The sequence below is a fragment of the Tamandua tetradactyla genome, chromosome 17 (genome assembly GCF_023851605.1).
Source record: "Tamandua tetradactyla isolate mTamTet1 chromosome 17, mTamTet1.pri, whole genome shotgun sequence".
Lineage (NCBI taxonomy): Eukaryota > Metazoa > Chordata > Mammalia > Pilosa > Myrmecophagidae > Tamandua > Tamandua tetradactyla.
This window is the reverse complement of record NC_135343.1, coordinates 3,898,265-3,925,851: the sequence shown is the minus strand read 5'-3', so window position 1 is coordinate 3,925,851 and position 27,587 is coordinate 3,898,265. Positions and strand designations below refer to the sequence as shown.

At 43.3% G+C, this 27,587-nt stretch overlaps 1 protein-coding gene across 1 annotated transcript in view; it reads right to left on the bottom strand.

Moving 5' to 3' along the window:
• VWA3B (von Willebrand factor A domain containing 3B) overlaps window positions 1-27,587 on the bottom strand; it is a 147,821-nt gene that overhangs the window by 70,308 nt on the left and 49,926 nt on the right. Inside the window, exons 9-12 of the mRNA XM_077133819.1 lie at window positions 11,364-11,563; window positions 8,208-8,362; window positions 3,095-3,233; window positions 1,970-2,101 (exon numbers count right to left, since the gene is read on the bottom strand). Coding sequence (XP_076989934.1) covers window positions 1,970-2,101; window positions 3,095-3,233; window positions 8,208-8,362; window positions 11,364-11,563 — 626 coding nt within the window. The remainder of the gene's footprint in view (window positions 1-1,969; window positions 2,102-3,094; window positions 3,234-8,207; window positions 8,363-11,363; window positions 11,564-27,587) is intronic.

Genomic DNA, 27,587 nt, shown 5'->3' with positions numbered 1-27,587 from the left:
CACAACAGGCTTTAAATAATCCATGGGTCAAAAAGGAAATCACAAGGAAATTAAAAATTATATACAATTAAATGAAAATTACAACAAAACATGAAAATATGTGAGCTGCAACTACAGCAGTATGGAGAGAAGGAAGTGATCCATTTCTCCCAAACAAATAAGACCTGTCATCATGTTACCCTTGGTATCATGTGCTAATAAGTGCACATTCAGTTGTATTCTTCCTCAAAAGTTACAATTTAATCTAATCACAAGAAGATATCAGACAAAACCAAATTAAAAGATATCCTACAAAATATCTATCTGGCCAGTATTTTGCAAAAGTGTCAAGTTCATAAAAGACAAAGAAAGACTGGAGAATCATCACCGATTCTAAACAGACTAAAGAGAATTGCAACTAAATGCAATGTGGAATTCTGGATTGGCTCCTAGAAGAGAAAAGGGATTTTTTTTTTAAAAAAAGGTAAAATCTAATAAAGAACATAGCTTAGTTAATATCAGCTTGAACTCAGTCTTGATAATTGTAGTATAGTATGTCAAATGTTAGTATCAAGTGAAGGGCATACAGGGATTTTCTGCACTGCATTTGCAACTCTTGAGTAAATCTAAAATGATTTCGTATTAAAAAGTTATAAGAAAAAAAAACAACTCCAGCTTCCTTTGGGCAGCGAAAACATACTTCAGACGATAAACAGAAGAACTCTTCCTTCTGAGCCCAATCTCAATGGGCCTGTGTTGACAAGTCCACTCTTAAGGCCAGGCTTTAACAAGCCCACTGTTAAGGCTGTTTCCCAGTGGAAAATGCTGGAAGAAAGCCAGAGCAAGCGAAGCATGGGGAAGATGGTCAGGAGCTGGCACCCGTTTTGCACCTGCTCGCTCAGCAGCCTTTGGCCAGCCCCCACCCCTCATCTACCAGGTGGACACTGCCCCAGGCCATGCACCCTGACGCTGGGACTGGCTGTGCCTGTTTGGGAATTACTGTTCCTGACACCAGCAGATAGCAGGCTCAGTACACAAGAAGAGGGGTCCTGAATTACCAGGTTGATCACTGGACCAAACCGGCCAAAAGAGTAACAGAAGTATCTAGTCATCTTAAAAATGAATTAGTACTCACTGACACCTTTCAATTGGTAAGGGCACATTAGGGAAGATTTCTGAACAGGGCAGAATCATGCTTTGTAAAAAACACTTTGAGTATATTTTTAGCCACTGAGATGACTATTCATCGTGATTCTTATATAAAGCAGAACAGAACCCACTAATATTTTTATCCAATGAGATTACATATATAAAACCTTGTTAGCACAAACCCTGAATTAGTGGGCTCTGAATTAAGGAGATTTTCCATTACCTACAGTTTGCAAAATGAAAGAGTAAACGTCACAAGTAACTGTACCAGGTCATCTAATCCTAGAAATTTAAGAAGTTGGGTATGAATTTAATACTTTTTTGCAGGATAAGGCAGATTTTACAGGTATTATGATATCTTACAGAACAGATTTCCTCATTCCCTATTATTTTTAAAGGGAAACCCAGTGTCTCAATGGCAGCACAGGCCCTGCTTTGGTTAATATTCAGAGATCTGCCAATGCCCACTTGTAACTTCCTGAGAAATCTAGGACTCTAAACTCACATACTGAGCTATTTCAAAGGTGCTTGGGACCTGTATTTGACCTACTAAGAACAGTCCTTATTCTCAATTTTAGTGTGTCTTATATATCTGTAAGGCTATAGGATTTGGAAAAACAGCTTTTAAAATTAAGATACAATATAGGGGTGCCCAGGCTGTACGCCATCGACAGTGAGGCCTGAGGAAGGTGACCTGCGTAAACAAAGAGGACATGCCCCTGCAAAAGCCACTGCCTTCCTGGGAGCTGAGTGCTTTCTCAAGAGTTTCTATCCTGTCGGTAGAATCAGGAGATAGGTGCTAAGATCAGGGTTCTTCTCCCAGCTTTAGTCTCCGTCTTACCTCAATGCCTCTAACCCAGGACTGAGCACTTGTCAAGGTTTCTTCATCAATTTCAGCAAGTTTTTCCCGCCAAGCAACTGCTCGTGCATCAAACTTCACAAAATTGAATTTACTTTTGTATCTCAGCTGTTCCTGAAAGAGACAATTATTATTTAACCATCAAACCATATAAATAAAAGACCAGGTGAAGAAAGCTCACAGTTTGATAAATTTCAACCACAACAGCATCTATGATATCTATTTTCCATTCTAGAAGCTGAAAATTGCATTCAATAGAGAAAATATTTCCTAGGAAAAAAGTCATTTCAATAAAATGTATACGCAGCTCAGATGCTGAGAAGACTTTTCCGAATGTACATGTGTAAGTGTGAATGTACGTTACTTTATCACATGCACTTATACGCTTGCAGAAAATACCAAACTGTCATTATTTAGTCATCATCTCTCCAGTGAGGCTACTATTCAGTTACAGATCTATGCACCTGGCCTCCAGCCGGCCCACGTGTCTGTAAGAAAGGCTTATCACAGTAAACACTGTAATTTGTGTTTCTCAAACACTCCCCGAATCATTTTCTGAGGTTACTGCTTACGTCAGTGCTGCTGCTGCCTGAGGCGCCGGCACCCGCTCACGGGCGGGGCAGGGGTAGGGGACAAGCACTTTTCCTGAGGTCACACAATTCAGAGCAGCAGGAGCAGAGCGAGGATGGGAAGCCCCTAAACATCAGCCCGCTTCCCCCACTTGAACCTGGGACCAGGGCATGCTGAATCCCAGATAAACACTAGGAACTTAAAGCACGTGGAAGAGGTGGAGAGTATCTGGGAAACAACAGAAGTGGAGGTGTGCCACAGATATCACGACAAAGAAAACCTGAAGCAAAGGATGTAGGCACTCCTTTAAGCAATCCACGCACTACAGAGTGGACCCATCAAAGGAAGAGTCCACTTTCTAAAGAGAAACGGTAATTCTGTAGGTGGCAAAAGGGAGCTTTTTCCGAAGTGGATTTTTTGTGGATGTTTTGAGTGCAAACCTCCCTGGCTCACCTCTCAAAGGCCCTGCCAGTGGTTTTGGTGGTGATCCATTCACACGGTCTCCCCAAGTACACGGACAAGGCAGCCCTCTCTAACCTGGGTGAACCGAATGACCTTGTCCTTCACCACGTCCAGTTTGCCCGCCATGGAGTGAGATGCATCGATGAGGACGTAGACACAACCGCTCTGCACTTTTCCAAAGAGGACTTGACTTCCATCTTGTAGCCACTTCATCCTAGGCAGAGACAGGTTGAAAATGGATAGTCAGGGCTTGAGGGCAATGAGAGCAACTCCCTGAGAACTCAGCAATGCATCTGCAGAGGACAGAGCAGGTAGTGTACACCTACTCTTCTGTGAGTGGGTTGTCCACTTTGAGGATTTCCTACATCCTGCATTTGAGTCGGCTCCATGCTCATACCTCCACCCCCACCTTAATACCCATCTTCACCCCAAGGAACCCAGAACTAGGAAAATCAACATGACAGGAAAAATAAATCCAATACTGGCTTCAAAAAGCCAAAAGTCAATTACTTCCAGACATCTGCCACTCGGAGGCCTTCAATTATGATTCTGACCATCTGTTTATTTAACCCCGCTGGGTGCAGTCAAGTGCATGAAGCCAGCACATCCCTGAAGCATCAAGACACTCGGGCGGCCCCAGATGCCTGTAAAAACCGTAGCCTGGCACTGTGCGGGCTGGACCGCTTCTGAGGTCCCTGCTCGGTCTCTGGCCACAGGTGCAGGCCAAGGTCCTGGCAACAGGCAAAGCCTGAAGGGAGCAGGGCAGCAGTAAATATATTTGAAAAAGAGTTAGGGTCCACCAAGGCCTGGCAGCTAGAATTTATAGGGCAAAATACTACAGCACTGCACAGAAAGGAGGGGGGGTGGAGAGAGAGAACGAGCGAACTCTGGAGAGCAGCACAAGGGTTCCCCTGGGATTTTGGCTAAGAAACGATCAGGCCATGAATGTGAAGAAACAATGGAAGCCAGGGAATGAGTCACTAAACAGGAGTAGGTGGACTAACCCTCGGAGCTTATCGGGGGCCTGGAATAGGGAGTCCTCCCACCAGCCAGAGTGGGAAAACCTCCCTAACATGTGGGACGTCAAGTTGTGTGCTCAGAAGGGCATTATAGGGCCAATTAGCCCTTGAACCTACTGGATCAAACTGATACCAAGTAACTGAACAGATCAGATTATACACAAAGAACTCAACAAAAGCCAGCACACCCACCAATGTAAAATTCAAAATGTCTGGCATCTAATAAAAAATTATCAGGTATGCAAAGAAGCACAAAAATGTGATAACAAGAAGAAAAATTCATCAACAGAAGGAGACTCAAAAATGACATAGCATCAGCAAAATAGGATATTATACAACTCATAAATATAATGCATTGTTCAAGAGAGCAAAGTATGAACAGAATAAGAAGAAGAGCAAAAGCTATTTAAAAAAAGACCCAGAAGGACTTCTATAAATACACTGTGCTGGTTACAAACTGTCGTGCACCCCTGCAAAGGCCATGCTCTTTAATCCATCTGTGGTGCAGACCTATTGTGGGTGGGACCTTTTGATTAGGTTATTTCAACTGAAAAGTGACTCACCCCATTTAAGGTAAGTCTTAATCCTTTCACTGGAGTCCTCTATGGAAAGAATAAAAGACAGAAAAACCCGAGAGATCAGAGAGAAACACCCGAAGAGAGAGCTCACAAAGGGAGAAAAGTCCCAGAGATACTAAGAGAAGAGCCATAGATGCTCAGAGAGAAAGACACTGGAACCAGAATCTGAAAGCAATGGAACCCAGGAGCGAAGGACCATGTGCCTTTCCACATGACAGAGGTGTCCCAGGTGCCGATGGCCTTTCTTTAGAGTCCAGTATCATCCTGTTGATGCCCAACTGTAAACTGTAAGTTAATAAATCCCCAATGTTAAAAGCCAACTGACTTCTGGTATACTACATTCCAGCAGCTTTAGCAAACTGAAACATACATAATACAATGTGTGAAACGAGAAATGTGCTATATCGTATCAACAATAACTTAGACATTGCAGAAGAAAAGACCAGGGAACTTGATGAAAAGATACAGCAATAGGAAACAATTCAAAATGAAATATATAGAGAAAAAAGACTAAAAAATTATTAAATAAAAAATGGCCCATGGGACAATATCATGAAGCCTAGCACATGCATAATTAAGACAGAGAGGAAAGGGGAGAGCAGAAAAAAAATATTTGAAGAAATAATGACCAAAATGTTTCCAATGTCGATGAAGACAGTGCACCCACAGATCCAAGAAGCTCAAAGAACCAAAGCAAAAGAAACATAAAGAAAACCAAATCAAGGTACATCACAATAAAATCGCTGAAATTCAGTAACAGAGAAAAATGTTAAAAGCAGACAGAGGAAAAAATACACCTTACATATCAGGGAGCAAATATTAGAAAGTTAGAGAGACTTCTTGACAGAAACCAAGCAAGCCAGAAGACAATGGAGAAAGATTTTTAAAGTACTGAAAAATAAAACTGTAAACCTAGAATTCTAAACTTCTTAAAAACATCTTCCAAAAATGAAGGTAAATTAAAGACCTTTTCAGGCAAGGACAGCTGAGAAAATTCATCACCAATAGACATGTACTACCAGAAACATTAAAAGGAAATTTGTCCGGCAGAAAGAAAATGATACCAAATGGAAATCTGCATCTATACAAAGGAGTAAAGAGCAAGATAAATATAAAATACATGGTTACATATAAAATAAATTTCTTCTTATTTTAACAAGGCAATTTATTTAAAGCAATACTAATAATGTATTATGGGGTTTATAATATGTAGAAATAAGGTATAGGACAATAAAAAGGACAAAAGGGGGAGAGGTGGAAGTCATAAGATTCTTGTAATACACAGGAAGCAGTATATTATTTGAAGGTGGACTGTAATATGTTAACAATATGTTTTATAAATGCTAAAGCAGTCACATACATATACACACAGACACACAACAAAACAAACAGGTATAGCTAATAAGCCAGTAGTAGAGCTGAAATAGAATCATAAAAAATACCCAATCCAAAAGAAGGCAGTTACAAAGGGAACAAAGAACAGTTAATCTAGATAGAAAACAAAGAGCAAGATCTTAGATTTAAATCCAACCAAATCAATAACCACGTTAAATGTAAATGTTCATAATAATTCACTTAAAAGGCAGAGATTATCATACTGGATAAAAAGCAATACCCATATATGTTCTGTCTACAAGAAACCCATTTAAATGTAAGACACAGGTTAAAGATAAAAGGATGGAAAAAAGATAAACCATGTAGACAATAACCAAAAGAAAGCTGGAGTGACTATACTGATATCAAAGAATAGGAATATTACCAGTAATAAAAAAGTCACATTTCATAAAGATAAAGGAGTCAGTTCATCAAAAGGACATACCCTCTCAAATGTACACTAACTGAAAAATGGACTTCAAAATGCATAATGAAAAACTGATAGAACCAAAAGGAGAAAGGGATAACTCCACAACTGTTGTTGATTTTAACATTCTTCTCTTAATATTTTTTTTATTCTGAGCCACAAAATAGGCCTGGATAAACTTATAAGAAATGAAATCATGCAAGGTATTTCTTTGTCCATAGTGAAATTAAAATAGAAATCGATGACAAAAAGTTTTCTGGAAAATCGACAAATATTTGGGAAGTAAACAATACATTCCTAAGTAATCCTTTAGGCCAAAGCAGTCACATAGAAAATTGGAAAATATTGAAGTGAATGAAAATGAAAAACAATGTATCAAACTTTGTGGAAGGCAGCTAAATCAGTGTCCAGAGGGAAATTTGTAAAATTAAATGCTTACGATAGAAAAAATAGTCTCAAATCAGTGACCTAAGCATCTATCTTTAAAAAGTTAAATCCAAAATAAGGAGTAAGAATGAAAGAACAAAGAGTAGAAAGCAATGGCATAGAAAGCAGAAAACCTATAGAGAAAAAAAAATCAATGAAACAAAGTGCTGGTTCTTTGAAAGTATCAATAAAATCGATAACCTCTAGCCAGAATGATTAGAAAATAGCGAGGTTATGGATTACCAGGATCAGCTCTATGTATTTTAGGAGACACTGAAGGCAGTTAAAAACCTTCCCACACAGAAAACTCCAGGTCCAGGTGGCTTCAATGGTGAGTTTGACCAAACATTTAGAGGAGGAATCACACCAAATTCTACACAAAGACTTCCAGAAAACAGAGGAGAGAAAACCTCCTACCCACCCCTGACACCTGGTGGGAGGTGAGGGACAGGTGAACCCACAGCTGCCAGGTGGAGTCACCTCCACGGCAGGACATGCTCCCAGACCCCAAACCCAAACCTAAGCACCCCTCCCCACGCAGCCGGGTCCCAAACAACACACAGAGGCTACAGACACAGGCTTGTGTTTTCTGAGTTGCCACCTGCATCCTGGGAGCCATGGCCCTGGCAGTGGGGGGGCAGGGGGGGGTTACAGCTTGCGGCCCGAGAATGGAAACAGAGAAGGAGTGGGGAGGCTCGCATTTTCCAATGCCTGCTGCAGGCTGGGCACTCGTGAAACCCAATCATCTGATGCAATTTTTAATAGAAGCCACAGAACACACTTATAAATGGCATCCTTAGTCCCATTTCCCGGGCAGGACCCTGACTCACAGACACCAGTGCAGCTCCCTGGGCCACACAGCGAGCGGTAGGGCCGGGCTGGGACCCAGCGCCCAGGCACCTATGGATCCGGCCTTCGGGGGCAAAAGCAGGCCTTGGCCTGGGGGAGGCAGGGGCCGAGGGGGTGGTGCTCACCCCCGCAGGGCTGCCCAGTGCAGCAGCCCCAGGAGCAGCACCACCAGGTTTTCAGGGCCAGAACGGAGAGGAGAAATCGCATGAATTCCGCTTAGCTTAGTTTTAAAAACATCTGCTATTCAATCATGCTCAAATATTTCATTACCTAAAATAGGTGCTGGGGAAAGCCACCCTGGGGAGGATGGAAGGCAGGGGGACCTCCGCAGGCCTGAGTGGGCGGCTCATGTGACCCACTGTGACCTGCATGTGGTCGAGGCAGGCTGGCAGCCACCCTCTCGGCCCAACGGCAGCCCCTGACCCCGCACTTCCCGGCATTTCTCCTGGTTGAGTGCTTTACCAAGAAGTTTCGAGAGAGACCAGACGCCTTGCCCCCCCTGCAGATATGCCCACCTGCTCTCCACCTGGTCCAGCGTGGCGTGAACCCTCCTCCGGTACCACCTGAGCTTCTCCTTGGTAACACAGACGTGCACCACGCTCCCATCCTTCCAGGGAGCGTGCACGAACCTGCTGCAGTACCTCGCGTGGACGGTCTTTCTCTTCGTCTCCTGTGAACAGGGTCAAGGACAAGCTGCTCAGAGCCCTGGTCTCCGGGGCCCCCCACCTCCACCTGGTGACCCGGCCGCCGGGCTGCTCTGCTCAGGGTGCTGACTCCACCTCAAGTGCCCCACGGAGGCTGGGCTAGGTGCCACGCGCCGGGGCCTCAGAGACCCGGGAGACCCAGTCCATGTCCAAGGGTGGGGAGGCACTGCACGGCACACAGGCACCCCCAAAACACAGGCCAGGAGAAAAGCAGCCGAGACCCACCTCCAGCACCTCTCCTGGGGCGCAGCATCCTGCAGGGAGCGCTCACCCCCAGCACCCACCAGGCAGCGCGCCTTGCAGGTGGCCTGAGGACACAACCCACACGCACAGCGGGCAGAGATGCTGCCCTCTCAGAGCTCACGTCGGGGGGGCGGGGAAGGGCCAGGTGAGGATGGAATAATTACACAGTCTGCCAGATGACGGTTAACGCCACTGAGAAAAGCGAGGCGAGGAAGGAGGCCAGAGAATGCGGTGGCAGGGGGAAAAGCCATTGTCTCAAAGGGAAAGGCTCCAAGAGGCAGCAGCTCTCAGGGGCAGTGCGCCAGCCTGGAAGAGGCCGCCCCATGGGACTGGGGTGCTTACCCGAGGCCTCCGGCTCAGCGCTCTCCCGAGTGAGATGCGAGCACAAGCACTGCCCTGGCATGGAAAGCACATCGGCAATCAGCAAATGCTTGTTCCCGACCCCCAGCGTGGGTGATGAAGAGAAGGGAACTGACATCTATTGGTGTCTCCAAGTGCCAGGTTCTGAGCTCAGACATGGATTTTTAAACCTGGACCCAACAGCACCCATCAACAGACGTGGAAAGGGACGTGCAAAGACGCCAGACAATTCGCCCAAGTTCTCACAATTAGTAGCTGGTGGAAGCAGCATCTGCGCCCAGGTCTTCTCACTCCAGACCCACTGCCTGGCACACGATCAGCCCCAATATTTGTTAAATAAGTAACTGGTAGACGATGTGGGGTTTTGAACATTGGGGTCAGCTTTGGGCACAAACCATGCAGGCAAATGCACATGCAGGGTGATTTCAGGGTGCCCCAAAATAGCTCCCTCATGAAAAACGCATTTTTATCTCTTCTTCCTCTGTTCATCCATCTGAGAAAGGATACACGGGCAAGCCTTGCCAGCCTTTCTCGTTATAAATGCGTTTTCTGGATCTGTACCTACAAGCAGATTTTTAGAGTTAAAGTTTTTAGGAAGGCCTGCCCAGCAGGAGTCTGAAATAATCTACCCATTTCACAATTTATCCTCAGTCTCTCCCTACTTTATACACATCACAATTTTAGGTTTAAATCCAGTTTTGGAAATGGAGCCCAATACTACAAACAAAATTGCCATTTTTAATCAATGTTGGTGTCAGAGATTAGCTGTGCTGTACACCTCCCACATTTGCCTTATTATTATCTGGTAGCCCAAGAAATCTGAGGTAAGACTTCCTTTAGACAAGTGGAACTCTTCACACTGGTTCTATACAATTTCATTTGAAATTGCCAAGAAAGAGCCAGGAGAAAGTCAGCATCGGCCCCGAATCCGAGCATGCCACACTGTCGGAGGGGGCTCGCATTCTGAAACAACCAAGTCAGATATGTTTTTAAAATGGAAATTCAGTTATGTGTGATTTTCTGAACAAATAACGGGACTGAACAATGAACACAAAACCAGACATCTTTGCTGGTGGAGAGAGCCCACAAATGCATTGTCCCCGGACCGTAGCAGTCACTCTGGATCCTAGGACAAACCCAGAAGCCTGCCTTGCACCAATGCTGCATTTATCTAATTCCAATTTTTCCATCTTCTTTCTTACAGTTCAGAGTAAGCCCACGGCAGAAAAAGTAAAAATCCAAGACATCATGTTGTGTCCCCAAAGGAAGAAGCCCCTTCCTGGGGAGGGTGGGGGGCTGGTGGAGGCAGCGCCACAATGAGGTCTGAGACTAGCTCGCCTCTTGTAGGAGCAGCAAACAACTCAACAATGACCTTGGGATTTAAAGGGTGCCCCTGGGAGCACAAAGCCTGGCTCGTATTAGAGGAGGGTGGCGAGCGTCTCCCACTACCTCAACCCTGCTCGGCGGCTGCATTTTAGCTCTCGCTTCACAGGGTCTCTTGCTCCCTTCTACCTTCTCCGAGAGCTCTCCTTCACTTCTACAAATTTGGAATATTCATTTTGTCCTGACTTTCCATTTCATATGGTGATACCTTTTAATCCTTCTATGATCCTAAACTTTTGCCACCCTGCCTTCTGGTTCCTGTTCCACACATCAGCAGTTCTCAAAGTGTGGCCCCTGGACTGGCAACACCTGGGATGGCTGTGAAGGCAAACTCTTAGGCCCCACCTGGGACCAGGCTCCTGTTGGTGGTGAAGTGCAGGAGCCACCATGCTGACCAGTTTCCTTCCATTGAGAGCCAGTCAGGCCCGGGGGACGGTGTCTTCCTTTCAGACCTATTTGGTACAATGGAACCACAGCTTCCAAAAGCTTTCCATATACACCCATCCAGTACTAAAACCTCCTAGAGGATCTGGCTTTATAATTACGGGGGGTGGTTAGCGGGTGCACCACGTGCACCTGGAAGCCACTGGAATAACACCTCTTCAAGAGAGTGAAAATACAGAAGGACCACACAGAGGCCCGCTTTGGGGATAGTGTTCCCTTTTGCAGTGGGGAGAAAGGGCTTCTCTTTTGAAACAGTATTGAATAATTCTGAGATTCATAATGCCTGACTCAACAAGTCCTGCAAAAGGCGCATGTGCGATCTGCATGTATCTAGAAACCATCCCCAGAATCCACGCACGCAAGGACCGTTTAGAGAAGCGCAAGGGAGGAGAAATCTGCTCCATGGAAACCTCAGCTGCTTTCCCTCCACACTGTCATTCGACCCGGGTCCTGTCCCTGGCCGCTGACCCCAGGGGGCCTCACTGACCCTGGGCATCGAGGGGAGCCCACAGCCCCACCCGAGTCCGCGTCACTCACCGCGCTGGTCTGCACGGACTCATCCCCTGGCTTGGATTTTATGTCAACAACTCCGTCGGCGTGGCGGAAGGCGCAGTCAGCAAGAACATCGTAAAACGACAGCTTCTGGGTTTTCAAGCCATATTTTTGCAGCCACTTCTTAGAGTCCCAGGTGTCCTCTGGATTTGGTTCCTGGACAGTGGTTGCTCCAGACTCTAATTCTGGAATCACAATCCATCAGCCATTCTTAGTGCACAAGCCATTCATTTTCCACCCCACCCCCGACTCAGTATTTACCAAATTCATTTCAGGAAACGTGCTTTCCAAAGCAGGAGACCAAGAATTAGTTCAGGGGGCTAGAAAAAGCAGGAATCATATACTTTTTTTTCCCTTTTTTTTTGTATTTATTTTGTATTATCCAACCAAAGTAACATACAAACATGAACATTCTTAACATACAAACACTCTGTTTTTAGTGTACAATCAATGGCTCACATCATCGCATAGTTGTATATTTATCACCACGATCATTTCTTAGAACAATTGCACCACTCCAGAACAAGAAATAAAAAGAAAAAACTCACATATACCATACCCCTTATCCCTCCCTCTCATTGACCACTAGTATTTCCATCTTCTCAATAGATTTTAACCTTTGTTTCCCCTATTTTTTTCTATACCCCTTACTACTCCCTTTCATTGTCCACTAGTATTTCAATATACTCAATTTATTTTATCATTTGTTCTCCTATTATTTATTTAATTTTAATCCATATTTTTTACTTATCTGTCAATATCGTAGATAAAAGGAGCATCAGACACAAGGTTTTCACAATCACACAGTCACATTGTGAAAGCTGTATCAGTATACATTCATCTTCAAGAAACATGGATACTGGAACACAGCTCTGCAGTTTCAGGCACTTCCCTCTAGCCTCTTTAATACACCTTAAACTAAAAAGGGAACATCTACAAAATGTGTAAGAATAACCTCCAGGATAACCTCTCGACTTTGTTTGAAATCTCTCAGCCACTGACACTTTATTTTGTCTCATTTCTCTCTTCCCCCTTTCGGTCGAGATGGTTTTCTCAATTTCTTGATGCTGAGTCCCAGCTCATTCTAGGATTTCTGTCCCATGTTGCCAGGGAGGTTTACACCCCTGGGAGTCATGTCCCACGTAGAGAGGGGGAGGCTAGTGAGTTTGTTTGCCATTTGGCTGAGAGAGAGAGAGGCCACATATGAGCAACAAAAGAGGTTCTCTTGGGGTGACTCTTAGGCCTAATTTTAAGTAGGCTTAGCCTCTCCTTTGTGGGGATATGTTTCATAGGAACAAACCCCAAGATTGAGGGCTCGGCCTGTTGATTTGGTTGTCCCCAATGCTTGTGAGACTATCAGGAATTCTCCAAATGCGGAAGTTGAATTTTCCCCCTTTCTCGCCATTCCCCCAAGGGGACTTTGCAAATACTTTTTTATTCACTGTTCAAATCATTCTGGGATTTATCGGGGCATCACACTGGACAAACTAACAAAATCTCATGCCCTATTCAAGGTTCCATGTACTCACGGTGTTCAATTAAACTGTCCATATAAGTTATATTAGGAAATGCACTAGTCAAAATATAAATTTTGTACCAAATAAACAGTTTTGCTTTAGTCTCACACATAAGTTAAAGTTTTAAAATATTATTTACCATCTATTTTCAACACCCTGCAATACTGACATTCCTTTGTTCTTCCTCATGCAAAAACATTTTTAAATTTGTACATTCAGTCACTATCATTATACAGTCTAGGCATTCCTAGATTATATCATCTCATTCTTTGTTGTCTATCTTTCCTTTTGGTTTCATTTGTGCCCCAGCCCTCCTCCTTCTCACATTCTCACATTCAGCTTCAGTCAGTGTACTGACATTATTGTGCTATAATCAGATAGTATTGTGCTATCCATTTCTGAATTTTTACAATCAGTCCTGTTGCACAATCTGTATCCCTTCAGCTCCAATTACCCAAAATCTACCCTATTTCTATCTCCTGATGGTCTCTGTTCTTATCCGAAATTCCCCAAGTTCATTCACTAATGTCAGTTCATATCAGTGAGACCATACAGTATTTATCCTTTTGTTTCTGGCTAATCTCACTCAGTATTAAAGGTCCATCCATGTTGTTACATACTTCATGACTTTATTCTGTCTTACAGCTGCATAATATTCCATCGTATGTGTATACCACAGCTTGTTTAGCCACTTGTCTATTGATGGACATTTGGGCTGTTTCCATCTCTTGGCAATTGTAAATAATGCTGCTATAAACATTGGTGTGTAAATGTCTGTCTGTGTCCTTGCCTTCATGTCCTCTGAGTAAATACCTAGCAATGGTATTGCAGATTATATGGCAATTCTTTACGTAGCTTTCTGAGGACCCACAAAACTGCCTTCCACAGTGCTTGTACCATTTGGCATTCCCACCAACAGTGGATAAGTGTGCCTCTTTCTCCGCATCCTCTCCAGCACTTCTCATTTTCTGTTTTATTGATAATGGCCATTCTGGTGGGTGTGAGATGATATCTCATTGTGGGTTTTGATTTGTATTTCCCAATAGCCAGGGAAGTTGAGCATCTTTTCATGTGTCTTTTGGCCATTTCTATGTCCTCTTCTGAGAAGTGTCTGTTCATGTCTTTTGCCCGTTTTGTAATTGGGTTGTTTGTCTTTTTGTTGCTGAGTTGAACAATTTCTTCATATAATCTGGATACTAGACCCTCATCTGATACATTGTTTCCAATAACTCCCATTGTGTAGGCTGTCTGTTTACTTTCTGGACAAAAGCCTTTGATGCATAATAGTGTTTAATTCTGAGGCATTCCCATTTATCTATTCTTTTCTTCAATGCTTGTGCTTTGAGTTTAAGATCTAGGAAACTGCCGTCTATTATAAGATTTATAAGATACTTCCCTACATTTTCTTCTAAAAGTTTTATGGTCTTAGGTCTAATGTTTAGGTCTTTGATCCATTTTGAATTAATTTTTGTATAGGGTGTGAGATATGGATCCTCTTTCATTCTTTTGCATGTGGATATCCAGTTCTTCAAGCACCATTTATTGAAGAGACTGTTCTGTCCCAGGTGAGCTGGCTTGACTGCCTAATCAAAAGTCAACTGTCCATAGATGAGAGGGTCTGTATCTGAACACTTTATTCAAGTCCATTAGTCAGTATATCTATCTTTGTGCCAGTACCATGTTGTTTTGACCACTGCAGCTTCATAATACGCCTTAAAGTCAGGTAGCATGAGACCTCCGACTTCATTTTTCTTTCTCAGGATATTTTTTTCCTTTTTCTTCTTTTTTTTGCATGGGTAGGCACTGGAAATTCAATTTCTAAGGATATTTTTACCCATTCAGAGCATGCTGCCCTTCCAGATAAATTTGGTTATTGGTTTTTCTATTTCTGAAAAGTAAGTTTTTGGGGAAATCAGATACTTTTCACATCTCATTTCCTCCCCCCAAGGCTGAGTGGCCCCACACTATGGTAGAGCTGGCCTATAGGCCAAGGACCTGTCCATCAGTGCTGCAGGTGGGCCGTGCCCTTGAATTTCAATAGAATATCTTTAAATAACTCACTCTGAAACCTGTGGAACTGGAATTTGTCAAAGAAGCTTGTTTTCAGCTTTCAAATTTTAAGCAAATCTGGCATCAAAAGTTCCATCCTGATGCCAGCAGGTGGTTTCCATGTGACTCATGAAGTGTCTTCTCCCTCTGCAGGGGGAAGGGGCACCCCAGAGGCCTTCCCAGCATTTCTAGGATCTGGGGTTCTCCTGCGAGCTCACCTGCATTGCAGGGAAGCAGCTAAAGGAGGATAGAACTGTTTTCGTTAGTGGCAACAACCTCTGTAGAGAAACTCTTGGGGTGACTATTTTTTCCTCAATTACTGTCTCCTCTTATTCCCTATTTAGGAAAATATTCTCTTTTCTCCCCACTTCTTTCTGACCAATAGGTTGATTAGGTGTGGTAGGAAAATTTTCATTCCATCATTTCCATAGCAACATACACTGCCCTCTGCTCTGTTTTGAGCTGCCTTCTTTTAAAAGACAAGAGCTTTTTCAATTATAAATTTAAGGGTACTTTATAAGAATTTTCTAAAAACACATTTAAAACCAAACCTAACAAAGGTTTTCAAAGAGCTAGACCCTAACTCTTGACTCCTTCCAGCTTGCCCCAGGATTTGGGTTCCCATTTGCCACCTGAGAAGGCAGCTGTGCAGAGAACCTTAGAGAATGCCAGGCCTAGGTGCCCTAAAGCTGGAGAGGGGAGAAACGGGGAATCTTTCCAGTGTGATTATAACAGTTAGTGGCTGGGCCTCGCTTTCCCCAGAGGGGAGGGGAAAATTGTCATTAGTCTATGTCCCCGCAGTTTTCTTCATCCAAGTGTACCTGAGTCCTCACCTCTGTGCCTAAGGTAAAACCCCCACTTGTCATGGGGCTGTGAGCACACAGCCTGTCCTGGTTGCACTCACTCCTCTTCCACCCCGCAAACCACCAGAGACCCTCAGCGACGGGTGGGGGAAGCGAAGGGCGGGTGACAGCCATGCCGGGGCCTCTTGGCGCCCATCAACCTCAGAGCAATTTTAATGGGTGAGACCTGCAGGCCAATGCGTCTGAAAACCACTGGGGTTGTGGTGAGGTCCGTAAGCGGAGGACAAACAGGGCAGAGCTCGTCATGCCCTCTCCCCCGGGCCTCCTCCACCCGCCCTCAAGTCTGGGTACCCAGGAGCTCGTGATTGTCAAGACCTTCTACCCCCATACCTGCCCTCCCCATACTCCACCACTGACAGTTAGCTGTCCCCATCCCATGCCTGCCATGCAAGGCCATGTGCCACCCTACGGAGCCTTCAGCTAACGGACCTACTAGAGGCTAGGCCTGGAGCCAGTCTCAGAGGGCATCGAGGCAATGCTTCCCAAAGTGTGGCCACAAGCATGCCTTCTGCTGCACTCTGCAGCAGCTACTCAGAAAGAGGGTTCCACAGACAAAAAGCCTGGAGATAAACAGTTTGAAGAGGCTCCTTGTCGCAGGACTTCTCTAGGCCTTTCTTAGGGAGTGGGCGGCAGGGCCAGGCACAGTATTTCCCAAAGTCAGTTCACCCCAGACTCTTCTGCAGGGAGCATTCTGGAGGGTTTGTATTTCATAAAGCACAGTTAAGTACATGCTCTTCAACACAAAACAAACCCTTGGCCACCAGGTGCAAAGTGGCACCTAAAAAGGAAAGCTTCAGAAGAGGCTGGGGGATGTCTGACAAGGGAGGAAGGGGGGAGGGAGGACACACATACAGAACTGAGGACAGCTGGGAAGGGAGGATGGTGGAACAGAAATGCGGTGCCCGCCTGCTGGTGAAGTGGGCGAGGTTTCAGACATGTGGGCAGGCTCAGCAGCTGCGAGGCTGTGGGTCCTCTGAGGTCAAAAGAGCAGGGCCTGTTGGTTGTGGCATGGAGTGAGAGAGAAGCTTCCAGGTTGTTATATGCCCTGTTGTCACGTGCTCACTAACTGATATTTTGTTCATCTAAAGGGGCTGGGATGACGGAGGGGACAGGCTGGTGACCTACCATCAGAACTGATTCTCTGGGGAGACGGGGGTGAGAGCCCTGTGGAGAATCCCAGGAGCTGCACACACTAGGGCTGAGGCCCAAAGAGGTGCGGCCACATGTGAAGCCACATATCCCACATGTGACCAGTCCAAGCGGGCAGCTCTAGAGTCCTCACCAAGTGGACTGTCACGCAGCCTTGGGGAAGACACCCTGTGGATCTCCACGTCCTCAATGGCGAAATAAAAGAGCCAGAATTCCCAGCAATATCTTTAAGGAGACCAAGCGGGAAAGGGGTGTGACGCTTGGAGCCCTGTACCCCAGACAGACATCTTCACAACCCTAATCCATTCCTGCGGGCGTGAGCCCTTGTAAATGGGACCTTTGGATGAGGTCACTTCAGCTAAGGGGTCCTACTACTGGAGTCCTTTATAACAGATGAAACTCAGACAGACAGAGAAGAGCCTTGGGGAACAGGTAAAATCCCAGGGAGGTGGAAGGGAACCGAGGTCAGAGGAGGCGCCATGTGCTTCACCACATGGCAGAGAAGCTGGGACAGGGACCCCCGGCAGGCAGCCCCAGGCCCCAGACTTCAGAGAGAAAGGACCGTCTTGATGGCACCTTGACTTGGACTTTCTCCTGTCCTCAAAACTGAGTCGTTTACTTCCCATTCCTTAAGTCCTCCCTTTGCCTGGTATTCACTTGAGCCATCCAGGAAAGTAAAACAGGGGCCTAATCAGGGTATTCTATTCTTATCATTTTTTAAACATCCTAAAAACAAACCAATAAGCCAAATCAAAACAAAATATGAATTAGGGAATATTCTTCCCATTTTCCAGATAAGGGAAATGTTAACTTCAGGGAAGTTAAATGATTTGGCCAAAGTTATAAAACCTAAAACCCAAGTCTGGTTCTCAGAGTCCAAGCATCCTTTTCCTTCCCTGAGGCCACGCTGCCAGGGAGAGGGTACAGAATCTGTCCAGCTGACAGACTGTGGGCTGCCGAGGGGTGCTCAGTGGAGGGGCTAGAGCTCAGGGAGAGGCAGGCAGAGCACTGGACCATGGAGGAGGAAACAGCTTCTAATTCTGCTTTGTACTGGTCAGGTGAGCCTGGACCAATCTCTGGACCTCAGATTTATCATCTACAATGTAAAGAATTTAGACTTATTATGTTGTTTTTAGATTAAAATCTGAACAGGATAAAAAAAAATGCAGTAACAATGAAATGAATAACGAATAGCAAATGTGGTGTAGAATCAAGAACATCAGCAAGAGTGCCAGAAATTTTCAGAGTAGAGTAAGAGAGAAAGGCCTGAGGTCCACATTTATGTGCTCAGATGTCTACTGACCAACGCAGAGTGAGCAAAATCACAGTATAAAGTTATGATTTCGCGTGTCATCGAATACTGAGAAACGGGGTCTATAGCCGGACTACTGAAACTACAGTATATGACTGTTTCAGAAGAAACAAACAGAAGAGATAAAAAGTGGAGTTGAATACGCAAACAGCCGTCTTCAGTGGTATTCGCCTGAAGGTAGGAATACTTTCGGGAGCATCTAGAAGACCAGTGTTTTTAAGAGGGAAAACCCCAGAAGCAGTGTTACTAAGGGATTTTAACACAGATCACTTGACCAAAATGAGTTTGAAGGTAATGGTACCCTAATATGGACAACAAAATTGGTAAAAAGTTTAGACAAAAAAAGAAAAAGTACCCAATATGTTCTAACACAGCTTCCTTCTGAAGGAGAGCCCGAGCCAAGGCTGCGCAGCAGAGCTGGACAAAGCTGTGATGGCGCCGTGGGGAAAGGACAGGGCACCGAGGACATGGTGAGTGCGGCCTAGTAAACCACGCCTCCATTACGCTCGCAGGAGAATGGGAAAGCACCCTGACGAATTCTAGGCCCTTTCTCCCAGGAATAATATGAACTGACTTTTAATTCCTTCTCGTAATGCTTCCGAAATCAGAGTAAAATCTCTTTTGCAAATAAGGGTCCCAAATCTTCCCCAAATTGTTTGTAAACCAGTGGAATAGATGACCTCAACCCTGGCTGTCCTTGATTCCTACAACTTGCAGGGGGTGGAGGTAAGAGGGAGGCAAAAGAAATTCAAAAATTAAGAGGTAAAAAAGCAGCAGACCTAAAAATAAAGAAAGGAAGATGACCTAAAAATAAAGAAAAGAAGCAGACCTAAAAATAAAGCTCCAGTAATGGACAGAGCAGCGAAAGTGCACTTGGACACACCTTTCTACATTTTTTTCACTTTCTCTTCTGCTTCATGATTCTGGAAGAAGGAAACAAAAAATCACTTCAGCAGTACATTGTGGATGAGGTATCTGCAGGGAGAATTTTTAAACGGCACCCACAGCTGGCTACAGAGAGATAAGCCGTTTAGACAGTTTAACGACAAACCTGCACGAAGGCGGCGGGAAAAACCGCCAGCGACGGCACAGACTCCACGGGACGAAGTAAAAAGCCACCTCGTAAAGTGTCTACATCTAAAACGACATTTAAAATAAACTGAAAATAGTTGTGGGTCAGTGAAGTAGAAACCAAGTTGTATCTTACACAAGCTTTTCTTTTAAAAAAACTGCCACAGTGGGCGGGCCACGGTGGCTGAGTGGCAGAATTCTCGCCTGCCATGCCAGAGACCTGGGTTCGATCCCTGGTGTGCCTGCCCATGCAAAAAACAAACAAACAAACAAACAAAAAACCTGCCACACTACACGATAAACACGGACTAATTCAAGATGTCTGGCACAAGTGGAACAACCACAACTGGGACATGAGAAAAGGACTGATGGTGCTGGGGAGATTTAGACCAGGGCATGGAATTCGTGTGGTAAGTAGGGAAAATGGGGACTCGGAGACAGAGTTCTGCTTCCCTTGAACTATTCAAATACCTGCCATATTTTTAATCTCATTGCCCCTGCCAATGTACTTTTTTATTTTACCTTCAGTCAGCATGTCTATTTCACCGATTCTTTAAGTTTTTCAATTGAGATGTAATTCATACACCATAAACAAGGACGTCAGACCATCGGATTAAGGCCCACGCCCTCCACTGCGCACACCTTAACTGACAACTCAAAGGTCCTATTTGCAGATGGGTTCCAACCCACAGAAATGCGGGGTAAGCCTTGAACATGTCTCTCGTAGGGTGCATGACTCAATCCCCAACACCAACCACTACCACTAACTCCAGCCCCTTTTCATCACCCCGAAAAGTAACCTCATACCCATTAGATGTCACTCTCCATTTCCACCTTCCCCCTCACTCATCCGCTCTATGGAGTCTCCTATTTCGGACATTTCCTGTAAATGGAATCTTACAATATGTGACCTTTTGTGTATCTGGCTTCTTTCACTCAGTTTAATGTTTTCAAAGTCAACACTGAGTGTAGCATGTAGCAGCACAAAATTCCTTTTTACAGTTGCATAATATTCCATTGTGTGGCTATACCACATTTTGTTTATCATTTTGATTGTTTCCATTTGGGGGCTATTATGAGTACTGCTGTTGTGAACACGTGGAAAGTTTTGCAAGGACATATGTTTTAAATTCTCTTGGGTGTATACTTAGGAGTGGAATTGCTGAGTTACATGGTAACCCTATGTTCACCTTTTTGAGGAAGTGCAGATGATTTTCCAAAGCAGTTACACTGGTTTATATTCTTATCTGCAATGTGTGAGAGTTCCAATTTCTCCACGCCTTGTCAATCTTGTTACTCCCCATCTTTCTTTATTATCGCCATGTGGTTGGTGTCAAGTGGTCTCTCATCAGGTTCTTGCTTTCATTTCTCCAATGAAATGCTAAACAACCTTTCTTGTGCTTATTGACCATATACATCTCTTCTTTGGAGAATGTCTATTTAAATATTCTGTCCATTTTTTTACTTGGTTATTAGACTTCATACTGTTGAGTTGAAAGAGTTCTTTATATTTCCTGGATCCTAGGCTCTTGTCAGATATATGATTTGCAAATATTTTCTCCCACTCTGTGGGATGTCTTCTCACTTTCTTGATTGTGTCTGCTGAAACACAAAAACTTTTTAATTTTTATGAATTCCAATTTATTTATTTTTTCTTTGGCTACCTGTATGTTAGCTGCCATAGCTGAGGAACCATTGTCTAATTCAGAGTCACAAAGATTTACACCTAGGTTTTCTTCTAAAAGTTTTATAGTTTTAGCTCTTTCATTAAGGTCTCAGATTCCTTTTGACTTAGTGTTTGTATATGGCATGAAGCAGAGGTCTAACTTCATTGTTTCGCATGTGGCTCTCCAGTTGTCCCAGCACCATTTGCTGAAAAGACTATTCTTTGACCTTTTGTATTGTCTTGGCATTCTATTGAAAACTGACGACAAATGCATAGGTTTATTTCTGGACCCTAGATTCTATCTCATTGTTCTATATGAATGTCCTGCTGCCAGAACTTCGCTGTCATGATTACTGCAGCTTCATAGTAAGTTCTGAAAACGTGAAGTGTGAGTCTTCCAGCTTTGTTCTTCTTCAAGATTGTTTCTGGCTATCCTGGATCCCTTGCATTTCTATATGTACTTAAGATCAGCTTGTCAACTTCTGGGGGAAAAAACAGCTGGCATTTTTACAGAGATTTCCTTGAATCCTTCGTTCAATCAGTGGATGACTGCTATCTTAATATTAACCTTTCCAATCCATGACATGGTTATCTTTCCATTTATTTAGGTCTTATTGATTTCTTTTAACAATGTTTTATAAGCTTTTAATTCTTACAAAGTTTTATGAGATTTTAATTCTTACAAGTCTTGTACTTTTTTGTTATATTTATTCCCAAGTATTTGGAAATGTGATGCTGTTGTAATTGAAATTTTTTTTAAATTTCAATTTCAGGCCATTCATTACCAATATATAGAAATATAAATGATTTTTGTAAATTGATCTTCTATACTGCAATCATGCAGAACTCATTTGTTAGTACTAATAGTTTCTTTAGGAATTCCTTAGGATTTCTGTAATCAAGATCATGTCATGAGCATATAGATATAATTTTACTTATTCCTTTCCAATCTAGGTAACTTTCTTTTTGTTTCTAATTGTGGTCACTAGAACCACCAGAACAATATTCCATAGAAGTAGTGAGAACAGATATACTTGTCTTATTCCTGATGGTAACAAGAAAATTTGCAATCTTTCACAATTAAGTATGATGTTAGCTGTGGGTTTTTCCACAGAGGCTCTGTATCAGGTTGAGGAAATCCCTTCTATTTCTAATTTGTTCAGTGATTTCAACACGATAAGGTATTGAGTTTTTTTGGATCTGTTGGGATGATCCTGCGGATTTTGCCCTCTATTCTATTAACATTGTGCATTATAATAATTCATCTTTTATGCTGAGCCAAACATGTTCCTGGAATAAATCCACTTGGTCATGTTATATAATTATTTTCATGTGTTTCTAGATTTGGTTTGCTACGTACTTTGTTGAGAATCTTTTGTCTGTACTCATCAGGGATATTCGTCTCTAGCTTTCTTTTATTGTGATGTCTTCATCTGGTTTTCGAATCAATGTACTGGCCTCATAGAATGAGTTGGGAAGTGTTCCCTCCTCTTCTGTGTTATGAAATGTTTGTGATACCATAATTAGCCTGGTGTTAATTCTTCTTTAAATGTTTGATAGAGTCAATCAGTGAAGACATCTGATCCCAGGCTTTCCTTTACGTAGATTTGTTTATTATTACTATTTCAGTCTCTACTTGTTATGGGTCTGTATAGATTTTCTGTTTCTTCTTGATTCATTTTCAGTAGTTTGTGTCTTTCTAAGAATGTTTTCATCTTATCTAATCTATCTAATTTGTCAGAATATGGTTGTTCATAGTATTCCCTTATATTTCTTTTTCATTTCTGAAAGGCAGGTAATGACACCTCCTCTTTCATCCCTGATTTTAGTAATACGTATCTTCTTTTTCTGCGGTCAGTCTAGCTAAGGATTTGTCAATCTGCTGGTCTTTTAAAAGAATCAATATTTGGTTTCCTTGATTTTCTCTACTGTTTTTCCTATTTTCTCACTTATACCTTCTCAAATCTGTATTATTTATTTCCTTCTGCATGCTTTCCGTTTAGTTTGCATTTGTTTTTCTAATTTCTTAAGGTGGAATGTGAGATTCTTGATTCAAAAGCTTTTACAATAGAACTGTTTACAGCTATAAATTTCTTTTGTAAGCACTACTTTACTTGCATCTCTTAAGCTTTGGACATTAATAAAAATTTGTTTTCATTTACCTCAAAGTATTCCCTAAGAACCCTTTTGATTTCTTCTGTGGCCCATTACTTATTTAGGAGTATGCTGTTCATATCCTATATTTGTGAATTCCTAAAATTTCCTTCCATTATTGACTTCCAATTTCATTCCATTGTGGTCAGAGAACATATTTTGTATGACGTCAATATTTTTAAATGTATTGAGCCCATTTTTATGACCTAATAGGTGATCTATCCTGGAAACTGATCTGGTACATTTGAGAAGACTTTTTTCTACTGCTGTTGCAGGGAGTGTTACCTATAGTTGAGTGTTCTAAACTATAACTGGTTTATGGTGTTATTCAAGTATTCTATTTGCTGATCTTCTACCTAGTTGTTCCATGCATTATTGAAAATGGTGCACTGAAGTCTCCAACTATTTTTGTTGAACTATTTCTCCTTTCAATCCTGTCAGGTTTCACTTCATACATTTGGGGGCTCTGCCACTAAGTACACAAATGTTTATAACTGTTATACTCTCTTGGTAAACTGACTCTTTTGTCATTGTCAAATGTTCTCTTTGTCTCTAGTAACAATTTTTTACTTAAAATCTATTATGTCTGATATTAGTACAGCATTCCAGCTCTCTTTTCATTACTGTTTTATGGTATGTCTTTTTCCAACCTTTTTACTTTCACCCTCTTTGTGAATTTGAACATAAAATACATATCTGGTAGACAGCATATAGTTACATCAGATTTTTAAATTCATTCTATCAATCTCTTTTAATTGAAGTATTTAATCCATTTACAGTTAACATTATAAATGATACGGTAGGATTTACATCTACCATTTTGATGCTACATGTTTTTTATATGTCATATGTTTTTTTCTTCTATTCCTCTATCCCTGCCTTGTTTTATGTTAAACATATATATCTTCTAGTGTGCCACTTTCATTTTCTTTCATTTCAGCTTAAAGGATTTCCTCTAGTATTTCGAGTGGGGAGAACTGCTACCAATAAATTCTCTCAGTTTTTGCTTAGCTGGGTATGTCTTAATTTCTTCTTTTTTGAAGGATAATGTTGCTGCATATGGTATTCTTGCTTGGCAGTCTTTTTCTCTCAACACTTTGAATATTTAATTTTCTTGCTTTCTGATCTCCATGGTTTCTGATAAGAAATCAGCTGTTAATCTTCTCAAAGATCCATTGTATGTGATGAGACACTGCTGTTTTCAAGATTTTTGTGTGTGTGTCTTTACTTTCAACAGTTTAATAATAATGTTTCTAAACGTGAATCTCTTTCTTTCCTAGTTGGAGTTTGCTGAGTTTCTCGGATGTGTAAATTAGTGTCTTCATCAAATGTGGGAAATTTGGGGCCATTATTTATTCAAATATTCTTTTTGCTCCTTTCCCTCTCTCTCTTATCATATGTTGGTAATTTTAATGGTGTCCCACAGGTCTCTGAAGCTCAGTTCATTTTTCTTCATTCTTTTTTCATCATGTTCTTCAGACTGGATAATCACAATTGACCTATCTAAATGTTCACTGGTTCTTTCTTCTGTCTGCTCAATATTGCGTATGCCCCTCTAGTGGGTTCTTCATTTCGGTTTTTGTACATTTCAACCCCAGACTTTCTATTTGGTTTCTTTTTTTAAAATTTCTATTTCCTTGTTGATATTATCTATTTGGTGAGACATTGTTCTCTAACTTTCTCCTTTAATTATTTAGACACAGTCTCCTTTAGTTCTTTCAACATATTTTTAAAACAGCTTACTTAACATCTTCTTCTAGTAAAGCCAACACCCAGGCTTCCTCAGGGACAGTTTCTATGGACTTCCTTTTATCTTGTGTATGGCCAAGCTTTCTTCTTTATTTGCATGACTCCTAATTTTTCGTTGACAACTAGACATTTTAAATAATATAACATAATGTGGCAACTTTGGAAATCCAATTCTTCCCTCAGGATGTTTTGTTGCTGCTATTTGCTGTTGTTTGTTCAGTGACTTTTCTGAAAAAATTCTGTAAAGTCTATTGTTCATTGTGTGGCAACTGAAGTCTTTACTCACTTAACTTAGTGTTCAGCTAATGACTGAACACGGATTCCTTAAATGTCTTGGACCATCTTTGTTAGGGGGCTGTGTTTGTGCATCTTTTGGGCCATACTTTCAATGCTCCTTTTCATGCCCAGTAATCTTTGATTGGGTGCCAACCATTGTGAATTTTATCTTGTTGAGTGCTGGATATTTTTATATTCTTATAAATCTTCTTGAACTGTGTTCTGAAATGCAATTAAATTACTTTAAAATAGTCTATTCCTTTCATATTTTGTTTTTATGATTTCTTAGGGGCCCAGAGCAGTGCCTGGCTTAAGGCACATCATGCCCCATGCTGAGGGGAGACCCTCTGGGGTAGCCAGTGCCCCACGCATTATGAGTTTCCCCAGATAGGGGAGCAGACCCTGTTCCCAGCCCTGTGTGAGACCCATACCCTGTTTCTTCTCATCCTTTCTAGAGTCTTTAAAGCCTCAGGTAATTTCCTCGCATGCATGAGCTATCAGTCTCTGGCTGACTACTCAAGGGGGACACTCTGCAGATACCCAGAGATATCTCTCTCTGTGCCCCTCTCTCCTCTTTGGTACTCTGGTTTATGATATCCAGCTGCCTTGGCCCCTGGGCTCTCAGCTCTGTCTCCTAAATGCAGGAAGTTTGCTGTGCTCCACCTGGGAAGCCTTCCCAAGGCAGTGAGCTTCAACACTGTAGAGATCACCCTGTTTCCACCCCCCCCCCCATATCTCAGGGATCACTCAGGGATCAATTACTTGATGCCCAGTATCTTATAAACCATTGCCATATATTTTTGTTAGGTTTTTGTCATATTGATTTTTTTCTTCAGGAAATTCTTGTGTCCTGTTCTTGGTAAATAAGAGGTCAAAATGACCAGTGGCCAGAATGCCTGGCCTTGTCATCTTCTCATCCCAGACTTCAGGCTCAAGGGCCATCCTGGCCAGAAACTGCCCTCCTGGCCCCTTTGCTGAATGCGGGCACCTGGCCCAGAGGCCCACGGAGCTGCAATGCTCAGAGAAGGAAACGCTTGTCTAATTCGCAGGAAAGCTCCCCGTGACATGGCAGCCCACCTGGCTCCTCCACTCTGCCCTCCCTGTCTCCTTTCTTTGGTCTGGGGCCTCGCGCAGCCAACCTGGGGGACAGCTGCTGCTTTCACACGAAGTGAACACAGGGTCCTGTGCTCAGAAGGCTTTTGCCCCGATGACACTGGGCTGTGGGTGGGTCAGGGGGAGGGCAGGCACTCTGCATGGAGCCTGTGGGGCCAACCCCCTGGCAGAGCCTACGGGGCCACCCAACAGTGAAGGGCCAGGCCAAATTTCCCTTCTTCGTAGAAACGGTACATTTGAGGCACTTCTTAAAAAATGTCTGTTAGGAATTCTTTTGGGTTTTAGTTTGGGGGAATGTGAGTGTGAGTGTGCATGCACGTGTGTGTGTGTGTACTAGAGGGGAACAGAGGGATGATGGCCAATATCCCTATGCCAATTTCAGAAGCCCACAGCTCTTCTGCCTCCTTTAGGAATAACAGCTAAAACCTTAACTACTCCCCCAGCTACCTTAGCAGTAGGATCACCCTTCTCTTGGGTGGGGCCCCTGCCTCACTGCCATCCTCTTAGGAGGACCGGGGCTCTCTAGGCTCTTGATTCTAAGCCCCCATTGAATGGGGTGTCACCCCAAGCGAGCAGCCCCCCGCCCCCACTGGATGATGCCCCAGGACAAGGCAGGGCAGGATGCCAGCCACAGGGAAAAGCCGCTGTCACCAGGAATCGGTTACGTCACACCGGGCAAGACCCCCCCTGCGTCTCTCCCTCCCTCCAGCCTCCCTCTCCCCAGCCAGCCCGGCCTGCTCACTCCCCCCACGCTGACCCCTCAGCGCAAACCTCGCTGCACATTAGAGTCACCAGGACTTTTAGCAGCCCCAATGCCAGTCAGGTGTCACACTCAGCGACGCAGAGCGCCATGTGTGGGTATTTTGACTGATGGGCTTGGTTCTGACTCCCGGCTGGACCACGTGTTAGCTGTGGGGCCTTGCACAACTTACCCCTAAAAGGGACTGATGGCCACTCCTTCCTCACAAAAGGGGGTAGGGACAGACTGAGTTAATGCATGTAAAGTGCACGCAAGGGGTACGTGCCCCAAGGGGCTGTTACTGTTATCAGGTGTACTCACAGAGGAACATTCTTTCCCACCTCAGACCTCACAAGTGAGAATCAGTTGACTTACCATCACTTATCATTACCTGTTGGGTGCAAAGCACGCATTATTTTATTTAATCGTTGCAATAATTCCTCAAGATCAACATTATTACAATCACTTTACAGAAGAATTAACTGAGGCTTAAAGAGATGAACTCAGGATAATCTGGTGATAGAGAGGGGATTTACAACCAGAATTTTCCT